The sequence below is a fragment of the Anguilla anguilla genome, chromosome 16 (genome assembly GCF_013347855.1).
Source record: "Anguilla anguilla isolate fAngAng1 chromosome 16, fAngAng1.pri, whole genome shotgun sequence".
NCBI lineage: Eukaryota > Metazoa > Chordata > Actinopteri > Anguilliformes > Anguillidae > Anguilla > Anguilla anguilla.
In genome coordinates, this window is record NC_049216.1 from 32,576,856 (window position 1) to 32,587,536 (window position 10,681).

At 52.2% G+C, this 10,681-nt stretch overlaps 1 protein-coding gene across 2 annotated transcripts in view; it reads left to right on the top strand.

The window, feature by feature from the left end:
* Positions 1-10,681, top strand: part of LOC118215024 (cGMP-inhibited 3',5'-cyclic phosphodiesterase B-like) — a 53,697-nt gene extending 43,016 nt beyond the window's left edge. Inside the window, exons 5-16 of one of the 2 annotated variants that reach the window (XM_035395390.1) lie at positions 1,294-1,397; positions 1,870-2,083; positions 2,570-2,661; positions 3,027-3,181; positions 3,453-3,587; positions 3,904-4,015; positions 4,434-4,547; positions 7,289-7,488; positions 8,013-8,216; positions 8,374-8,535; positions 9,438-9,702; positions 10,362-10,681. In XM_035395390.1, coding sequence (XP_035251281.1) covers positions 1,294-1,397; positions 1,870-2,083; positions 2,570-2,661; positions 3,027-3,181; positions 3,453-3,587; positions 3,904-4,015; positions 4,434-4,547; positions 7,289-7,488; positions 8,013-8,216; positions 8,374-8,535; positions 9,438-9,702; positions 10,362-10,585 — 1,981 coding nt within the window. In that variant the 3' untranslated portion in view covers positions 10,586-10,681. The remainder of the gene's footprint in view (positions 1-1,293; positions 1,398-1,869; positions 2,084-2,569; positions 2,662-3,026; positions 3,182-3,452; positions 3,588-3,903; positions 4,016-4,433; positions 4,548-7,288; positions 7,489-8,012; positions 8,217-8,373; positions 8,536-9,437; positions 9,703-10,361) is intronic. The other variant, XM_035395391.1, reaches the window with a different exon arrangement.

A 10,681-nucleotide genomic window follows, 5' to 3' on the forward strand; every position in this document is an offset into this window, starting at 1 on the left:
ATATTACAAGCTCTTTTATAATAATAATTTACAGAATGGTTGCCACAGTCCACAGGTTAGTACTTCAGGTCTGCTAAATGTATCCAATTTAGCACCTTATTGTCCCTAGCGTGTACATGACAAGCATTCACAATTCTACCATTGCATGCAATTTCTGAGGCAGTTAGTGGGCCTGAGTATTTCAGTTCATAAGGCTGTGGCTGCAGACATAAGGAATTTTTCCCCATCTATTTGCGTTTTGCCCTGGGAAGCCTGAATCTGCGGTCTGATGCATAAAGTTGAGACCCAGGGTTAAGTGGGTGTTCTGGACAGCTGAGAATAGACCAGGCCGTCCTGAGTGGCGCGATGCCATTAAGGTAGATATCATTAATCATATTAATGCACAACACCAGCTATCTCGCTCGCCTCCCATACAGTACCATTTCGCCGATCCTCGTCCTGGACATTTTGACTGGCCGAACGAAGGCAATCGAGTAAAAGGTTAAAACAGATTCGGCGAACGACTTGTAAAACGAGCCGTCGTTCTCTTATCGAAGTTCCGTTTATTATCAATGCTATTTATAGCCAATGGGTATTTATAGCCAACAGCAAAGTCAGTGGAAATACCAGCGATGTGTGTGTTTGAGGGAGGCTGTGGTTTCCTAATGAAGTTAATTGCTATCGGGCACCACACACTCTCTCAAACGCATTCATTGGTGGTATGTAAGACCATCAATATATTGATGTAATGTAAGACATTTCCATGAATTCCTGCCTTTTGAGTGTTTGTTAACTCCAGACCTGGGTCAAATACGCATTTGTTTTGTATTCAAATGCTTTTCTACGCTTTACTGATCATGGCTGGTGTATTGGGACCAATGAAATGCTCTCAAAAAGTGCAAACCCCGTCATATTGGCAGGCTCAATTACACCAGGCAAGATCAATAGAGCACAGAAAAGTATTTGAATCCAAAACAAATACGTATTTGACCCAGGTCTGATTAATTCCCAAATATTTGTCTATTAGATGTACTATTAAAATATATGGGGAAATGTACATGGTGATGGATATGAAGGATTGTCTAATCAGCAGTACAATTTAAACCATGATGTGAACTTGAGGTCATCCATCCGAGTTTTCCTTTAGGTTACTCTAGGTATCATTGCTAACTGGCTAACATGCTAACCAGTTGTTTGCATTGAGATGCCTCTGTGTTTCAGAGCCAATGCTGATTGGATCTCTGTTTCAGAGCCAGTGCTGATTGGATCTCTGGTTTAGAGCCAATGCTGATTGGATCTCTGTGTGTTTTCTAGCCAAGGGCCTCCACCCAATGGACCCAACACCAACCTGCTGACCATTCCCAAGCAGAGGTCATCATCTGTGACCCTGACCTATCACATGGTGCCCAGGAGAGCAGGTGAGTGGGCGGGGCCTCTGGGAGGGAACAAGGCCATAGAGGCTAGTGTCTTCCTCTGTTTGATATTTATGCTTTGGAAACACAAATGCCTGTTTTTCATAGAAGTAAAGGCTAAATGATTGATGTGTTCTGAGCACTGTAATAATAATAATAATAATAACAATAAGGTGTTTGCCCAGACCCCTAGATGCTGTATAGAGTAGTCAGGGAGCACAGCGCAGGCTGTACACAAACTAACAGAACACAGGTAACAGGAAGAGACAGGCAGAAATGCAAACAGAGAGAGAGAGAGAGAGAGAGAGCGAGAGAGAGAGCCAACACCCCCCCCCCCCATCCCCAGCCTGACTATGACAGTGTGTGTGTGCCCCAGGTGTCCCCCCCCATCCCCAGCCTGACTATGACAGTGTGTGTGTGTGGCCCAGGTGTCCCCCCCCATCCCCAGCCTGACTATGACAGTGTGTGTGTGCCCCAGGTGCCCCCCCCGGCCTGAGCCCGCTGAGCTCGCCCACCCACAGCTCCCCCGGCGCGGGCGCCATGGCGACGGCGCGTTCCCCCGTGGAATTCCCGGACACGGCGGACTTCCTCCGGAAGCCCAGCGTCAGCCTGCACAGGCCCGCGGGGTGCGCCCTCAGCGCCCCCGATTTCCAGCCGCAGCTGCGCGCCCCCAGCGCCCCCGCCTGCAGCAGGTACGCAGTCGCCCTGCGCTGTCTTTACACCGGCCATGGTAAATGGACTGCATTTATATAGCGCTTTTATCCAAAGCGCTTTACAACTGATGCCTCTCATTCGACAGAGCAGTTAGGGGTTAGGGGTTAGGTGTCTTACTCAAGGCCACTTCGACATGCCCAGGGCGGGGTTTGAACCGGCAACCCTCCGACTGCCAGACAATCGGTCTTACCTCCTGAGCTATGTCGCCCCTACCGCCTGACCATGCTTTACCTCATCTCTACACCACTCATATAGGGCTCAGAGTGGACCGCCCTATAGAATGTGTTTCATGGCCTCTCTTATGTATGTAGTTCTCAGACAGTTCTTGCATCATCCTTACACCTTTTACACCTTACACTGGCCCTATTCCATGGTTACAGTGTCCCTACTCTCTCTCTACACTGTCCTTATGCTCGCCTTGCTGTGTGTGGTCTGTGGGTGCTGATTGGCTCTCTCCCCCTCAGCTGTGGGCGTCTGATGCTGAAGAGTGTTCCAGGTGCTGACACAGGTGAGGCACAGCTGCTGCCATATACAGAGTTACAGCAGAGGCACTCAGGTATGCCCCAATCTGCAGGGCCAATCGGGGTAGCGGATTTAACAGTGACCTCACAACGAAACCAGGAACTGTCTGTGACTTCACATTGAAGCCTTAATTTTGTGAAGCCCAGATTTATCTATGACATCATAGTGGGGCTCAGCTTTTGTCTGTAACATCACAGTGAGTCTAGGATTTAACTATGACCTCACAGTGAAGCCTGGATTTAACTTTGACCTCACAGCGAAACCAATTTACTGTAAGACCAGGCTAATTGTGACAGAATGAGGAAGGGCCTCGTCTGTGTGTGGTTGTTAGTTAGAAAACTGTGACAGAGAAGAACTGAAACGAAAAAGCAGAAATAAAAAGGCCGTTGTCTTCTGCAGGTGAGGGAGCAGAGTGTGTGGCCGACGCTGCAGCCCTGGAGGACCACGCCCAGGAGGCACAGACACAGGGAGAGGCGTGTCCTGACTCAGGCGGGAGGGGGCCAGGGGACCCCGAAACACAGACCAGCCAAGAACAGAAGGGCTCGGAGAGAGAGGTACATCTCAGGCACCTGAGCCCCCACCTGAGCTAATCCCACAGCTAGCTCTTGCCCACTGCAGTTTATATACCAGAGACCACAGCTGGCTCCTCCCATTCTGTTCTCCTTATAACGGAGACTACAACTGGCTCCTCCCACTCCAGACAAATTTTTTATATTGTTGTACCTTTTATGGTTATCCTCCTAGCTGGAGCTACCGTTCTAGTTGAATATGGACAGTGTGCCCTGACCCCCTCTGTTCCTCTCTCTCTCTTTCTCTCTCTCTCAGAGCGGGCAGGACTTCACACTGGACCCCCAGCTGGAGGAGCACCAGGCCCTCATGGAGAAGATGGACACCTGGAACTTCCAGATCTTCGACCTCGTGGACGAGACAGGCGGAAAGACAGGGAGGATCCTCAGCTACGTCAGTACCGCTGCCGCCCCCTGCTGTTGACACTGTTATTGCAGCACTTTCGCACTGAGAAGCTGGGAAACACTGCCGGTGCAGCGTAGATATGCCTTAGCATGGTCATTTTATGATGTTTTCAAGGCAGAAATCCTGCATAGTATGCCTTTAAGTAAGCTGAACAGTGATCGATGCGCATTAGTGAGCGTGTCCCGCAGTGCTGCGTAAATGCACTGGCTTCGGGATGCGTGTTAGTGACAGTGTGATTGGCTGTCTGAGGGTGCTGTGCATTTGTCGGATGTTCTGATTGGCGTGCTGTGCTGTGCCTTGCCAGGTGACCTACACGCTGTTCCAGGACATGGGCCTGTTCCAGCTCTTCAAGATCCCAGTGCGGGAGTTCATGGCCTTCTTCTGTGCCCTGGAGAGTGGCTATCGGGACATTCCCTGTGAGTATTAAACCACCGGGACTTTCCCTGTGAGTGTAAAACTAGTGGGACATTCCCTGTGAGTATAAAACTACTGGGACACTCCCTGTCAGTGTAAAACTAGGGCTGCTTCCTCCCCCATATTACACATTTAAGTAAAGCATTAAATCACCACACATCAACCTGAGATTGTGATTCTAGCACAGCAACAAAAGTATTATTTACACTTGTACAGCACGTCTTGCATGCCTATAGCCAGAATTGTACTGAAAAGCATACGTATACATCACAGTGTAATTTCTCACATTAAATGAAAGATGGTAGATTTTGCAGGAAGAAACGTGTGCCTGATCAAAGCAGCAGTCTTTCTTCCGTAAGGAAGTGAAGCGTGTATTTCCTGAGCTGACCGGTGTAAACCGGTTCTCTGTGGAACTCTCAGATCATAACCGGGTGCACGCCACGGACGTCCTCCACGCCGTCTGGTACCTGACCACGCGGCCAATCCCCGGGTTCCAGCAGATCCACAGCGAGCACACGACAGGAAGTGACACAGGTAGAGACCTCACACACGCATACACACGCACACACGTGTACACACCCACATATGCACACGCTCACATATGCGCAAACACTCATTCACGCACGTGCACGGACATGCACACTTGCAAGCACACACCACACACACATGCTTATGTTTGTACATACCCACACATGCTCGCACATGCGCAAACACACTTGCAAACACACGCACACATGCCCATGCAAACGGTCATTCACACACGTGCACAAACACACACACTCGCAAGTACACACCACACACACAAGCACACTTGCTCATGCTTGTACAAACCCACATATGCACACAAATGCACGCGCACACGTACACACACACACACTCACACGCACACGGCCACACACACGTACACACTCACTCACACACACATTCACACACGCACACACACACACACACACACACACTGCTTTGGGTTAGACAGGCAGGATTTGGGGTCTTGGCTGCGTTAATGCTCTTTTGCTGTACCCATAATGCACGCTGCTGACTTGCTCGGTCTCTCCTGGCAGGCCTCTGTGCCGCGGCGGGGCCGGCGGTTCCGCTGCGGGGCCGGCGGCTTTGCCGTGATTGAGTCGGGCAGCGCCGCTGAGCTCAGCAGGTCGGGGGGGGCGGGAGGGGCTTAATTTAACTCCACAGACGGATCCAGCCCCCGTTTTAATTTTTCAAATGGAGTGCGTCCTGAGTCAGTCTCGCTCGCCCCCTGAATCATTCGGCCTGCGGGCGGGCCAGTGTGTTAAAGGTGCAGTGCACTGTGGGTAGAGCAGTGTGTTAAAGGTGCAGTGCACTGTGGGTAGAGCAGTGTATTAAAGGTGCAGTGCACTATGGGTAGAGCACTGTGAGCGGTCCAGTGTGTTAAAGGTGTAGTGCACTGTGAGCGGGCCAGTGTGTTAAAGGTGCAGTGCACTGTGGGTAGAGCAGTGTGTTAAAGCTGTAGAGCACTGTGGGTAGAGCAGTGCGGGCGGGCCAGTGTGTTAAAGGTGCAGTGCACTGTGGGTAGAGCAGTGTGTTAAAGCTGTAGAGCACTGTGGGTAGAGCAGTGCGGGCGGGCCAGTGTGTTAAAGGTGCAGTGCACTGTGGGTAGAGCAGTGTGTTAAAGCTGTAGAGCACTGTGGGTAGAGCAGTGCGGGCGGGCCAGTGTGTTAAAGGTGCAGTGCACTGTGGGTAGAGCAGTGTGTTAAAGGTGTAGCGCACTGCGAGCGGGCCAGTGTGTTAAAGGTGCAGTGCACTATGGGTAGAGCACTGCGAGCGGGCCAGTGTGTTAAAGGTGCAGTGCACTGTGGGTAGAGCACTGCGAGCGTGCCAGTGTGTTAAAGGTGCAGTGCACTATGGGTAGAGCAGTGCGGGCGGGCCAGTGTGTTAAAGGTGCAGTGCACTGTGGGTAGAGCAGTGTGTTAAAGGTGCAGTGCACTGGAGCGGGCCAGTGTGTTAAAGGTGCAGTGCATTATGGGTAGAGCAGTGTGTTAAAGGTGCAGTGCACTGTGGGTAGAGCAGTGTGTTAAAGGTGCAGTGCACTGTGAGCGGGCCAGTGTGTTAAAGGTGCAGTGCACTGTGGGTAGAGCACTGCGAGCGGGCCGGTGTGTTAAAGGTGCAGTGCACTATGGGTAGAGCAGTGCGAGCGGGCCAGTGTGTTAAAGGTGCAGTGCACTATGGGTAGAGCAGTGCGAGCGGGCCAGTGTGTTAAAGGTGCAGTGCACTGTGGGTAGAGCAGTGCGAGCGAGCCAGTGTGTTAAAGGTGCAGTGCACTATGGGTAGAGCACTGTGAGCGGTCCAGTGTGTTAAAGGTGTAGTGCACTGTGGGTAGAGCAGTGCGAGCGGGCCAGTGTGTTAAAGGTGCAGTGCACTGTGGGTAGAGCAGTGCGAGCGAGCCAGTGTGTTAAAGGTGCAGTGCACTATGGGTAGAGCAGTGCGAGCGGGCCAGTGTGTTAAAGGTGCAGTGCACTATGGGTAGAGCAGTGCGAGCGGTTCAGTGTGTTAAAGGTGCAGTGCACTATGGGTAGAGCAGTGCGAGCGAGCCAGTGTGTTAAAGGTGCAGTGCACTATGGGTAGAGCACTGTGAGCAGTCCAGTGTGTTAAAAATGTAGTACACTGTGGGTCGTGCAGTGTGTTAAAGGTGTAGTGGACTGTGGGTAGAGCACTGTGAGCGGTTCAGTGTGTTAAAGGTGCAGTGCACTGTGGGTAGAGCACTGTGAGCGGGCCAGTGTGTTAAAGGTGCAGTGCACTGTGGGTAGAGCAGTCCGAGCAGGCCAGTGTGTTAAAGGTGTAGCGCACTGCCAGTGGTCCAGTGTGTTAAAGGTGTAGCGCACTGTGAGCGGTCCAGTGTGTTAAAGGTGTAGCGCACTGCGTGCGGTCCAGTGTGTTAAAGGTATAGCGCACTGTGTGCAGTCCAGTGTGTTAAAGGTGTAGTGCACTGTGGGTCGTGCAGTGTGTTAAAGGTGTAGCGCACTGCGTGCGGTCCAGTGTGTTAAAGGTGTAGCACACTGTGGGTGGCCCAGCCATCTCCTGTCCTCTGAGGTTCTTGGGGAGAACACCATGTGCTATAGATGGGTAGATGAGCAAAACTGACAGGCTGTAATGTTGAATGGTGAAATGTTTCCCACAGTGGGGTGGGTGGTGATTTTGGGGTCACATTGGGGTGCATAGTGAGTTTGGGGGGCTACAGCAGGGTGGATGATGGTGCCTGGTGGCTGATGGTGATTTTGGGGTGGGTTCTGGTGTCTCCCCAGACTCGGACAGCGGGATTTCTCCGGGACGGGTGGCATACGCGTCCTCTAAGACCTGCTCCATCATGGACGACAGCTACGGCTGCCTGGCCTGGAACGTCCCGGCGCTGGAGCTCATGGCGCTGTTCGTAGCAGCCGCCATGCACGACTACGACCACCCCGGCCGCACCAACGCTTTCCTGGTCGCCACGAACGCTCCTCAGGTACCGACCTACACCCCAATCCCCCAAACGCTCCTCAGGTACTGACCTCCACCCCAATCCCCTAAACGCTCCTCAGGTACTGACCTACACCCCAATCCCCCAAACGCTCCTCAGGTACCAACCTACACCCCGATCCCCCAAACGCTCCTCAGGTACTGACCTACACCCCAATCCCCCAAACGCTCCTCAGGTACCGCCTACACGACACCCCCCTCCCCCCCCCCCCCCCCCCCCCCCGCCACGAACGCTCCTTAGGCACTGTCCTGCACCCCCCCGAATGCTCCTCGGGTATTCTCCTGAACCCCCGAACCCCCCCTCATCCAAACGCTCCTCAGGTACTGTCCTACATGTATTCATGTACGGCTGAAATGTATTCAACTAACACGTTAACATGATTGACCCTGATTGGATCAGACAAGTCACATGGGCATGACTGGGCGAATCAGAACCGGCTTTGTTGTGTTCACTGAATCTGAGGAATATTCCAAAACACTCTGCGTGCCCTTCCCCCTCTCCACCCCTAGGCGGTGCTGTACAATGACCGCTCGGTTCTGGAGAACCACCACGCGGCCTCAGCCTGGAACCTGTACCTGTCCCGGCCCGAATTCGGCTTCCTCAACAACCTGGACCACGTGGAGTTCAAACGCTTTCGCTTCCTGGTCATCGAGGCCATCCTCGCCACCGACCTGAAGAAGCATTTCGACTTCTTGGCCGAGTTCAACTCCAAGGTTCGTGAACGCAGACCACTGCAAATAACATCTAACTTGGCGTCAGCATTTTTTTTTCTTCATTTGTTTCTCCCGCAATATGGTGATATGATGTAGTTTGAAAATGGAATCTGATTTTTGAAAAATGTTTTTTTTTTTTTCGTGTTTCTTAAAATAGGTCAACGATGTAAACAGTCCTGGCATCGACTGGACCAATGAGAACGACCGGCTGCTGGTGTGCCAAGTGTGCATTAAGCTGGCGGACATCAACGGGCCCGCCAAGGCGCGGGAACTTCACCTCAAGTGGACGGAGGGCATCGTCAACGAATTTTACGAGCAGGTATTCATCACCGGCGTCGACGTTCACATCTCTGCCTCCATCCAGCACTTATATTGTGCCTTGTGTCATTATCTTGATGTTGTAGCTTATCGTGCCTCCTGGTTTGACTTGGCATAGGGTAGGTCAGAGTAGTGTTTACTGTGTGAACTGGACTTAATGTGTTCGTGGCTATGAATAACTGTTACATAATGAGTATTGTGCCTTATCGGACCTGTGTTTTGTAGTTGTTCCAATGACCTTCAGTATATACTTTGGATAAAAGCGTCTGCCAAATAAATATAATGTAGTCTAGCATGATGCCTGCAGTCACTGAGGAGAAATGTTAAAGGTAATTCCCCCTACTGAACAAAACAGACCAGACATTCTGTGCAAAGCATCATGGGAATGATATCCCATTGCCGATTGGCTTTAGGGTCAGTTTCATTTCCCTTTTGTATGTTGTTGGTAGAGTAGAGTGCCCATAATGTTCTATGGGCAGAATGCCCATAATGTTCTATTGGCAGAATACTCATAACATTCTATGGGAAGAATGGTCATAATGTTTTATGGGCAGAATGCTCATAGTGTTCTATCAGCAGAATTCATGTAATGTTCTATGAGCAGTGTGCACATAATGTACTATGAGCAATGTGCACATAATGTTCTATGAGGATTTTGGAATTTCAATTTCCTGGCCACAAACCTAGGTCTTGGCCCCAAAACCAATGGCAGTATATTAGTAGTGGTATTAGTAATGGTATACCTGCTGTTGGACCCTTGGACAAGGTACAGAATTGCTTCTGTAAACACCCAGCTGGATCAGCAGTAAGCGGATGGTATATCACCTGTGTACCTGGCTCTGGACAAGAGTGCCTGCTAAATGATGAAACGCAGAACGAGGTGTGTGTGTGATCTGTTTCCAGGGCGACGAGGAGGCCAGTCTGGGATTACCCATCAGCCCCTTCATGGATCGCTCGTCCCCCCAGCTGGCCCGGCTGCAGGAGTCCTTCATCACGCACATCGTCGGCCCCCTCTGCAACTCGTACGACGCCGCCGGGCTGTTGCCGGGGCACTGGATCGACGACGCCCGCTCCGAAGATGACGAGGAGGAGGAGGAGGAAGAGGTGGACGGAGAGGAAGAGGAGATTGAAACCGAGGATGACGAGCTGGAGGAGGGGATCCAGCCAAGTAAGAAACGGAACGGGGATCTTGAGTAAATCTGCACCAGTAATGTGCACTCATACACACTAGTGCTGGTTGGGGTGTTGCTGGGGCTCTCTGGGGTAACTCTACTCATACACACGTTAGTGCTGGTTATCGCTGGGGCAGTTGGGGTGTTTTTGGGGGCTCTCTGGGGTAACATACACTAACACACGCATGCATTAGTGCTGGTTACTGGGTCACTGCTGGGGTAGTTGGGGCATTGTGGGGGCCCTCTGGGGTAACTCTACTCATACACACGTTAGTGCTGGTTACTGCTGGGGCAGTTGGGGTGTTTTGGGGGCTCTCTGGGGTAACATACACTAACACACACATGCATTAGTGCTGGTTACTGGGTCACTGCTGGGGTAGTTGGGGCATTGTGGGGGCCCTCTGGGGTAACTCTACTCATACACACGTTAGTGCTGGTTACTGCTGGGGTAGTTGGGGCATTGTGGGGGCCCTCTGGGGTAACTCTACTCATACACACGTTAGTGCTGGTTACTGCTGGGGTAGTTGGGGCATTGTGGGGGCCCTCTGGGGTAACTCTACTCATACACGCGTTAGTGCTGGTTACTGCTGGGGCAGTTGGGGTGTTTTTGGGGGGCCCTCTGGGGTGACGCGCTGCGTGCGTTTCTCCCCCGCAGAAAGAGGAAACCGCAGACGGCTGTTCTGCACCATCATGCAGCACCTGACGGAGAACCACAAGGTGTGGAAGAAGACCATCGAGGAAGAGGAGAAGAGCAAAGAGGCGACCAAGCCGCAGCAGAGCCAGGCGCCGGCCGAGAGCCCCGCCCTGACCGCGCCCTCCGACGACATCCAGGTCATCCAGGAGGAGGCCGAGGAGGAGGAGCAGCAGCAGCGTCCGTAGCGGGAGGAAGAGGAAGGGGCCGTGGCAGGAAGATGGGCTTGGACACGGGCGGGGCGGGATCTGACGAATGGGGGTGGGCGGGGGGATGGCAAAGGG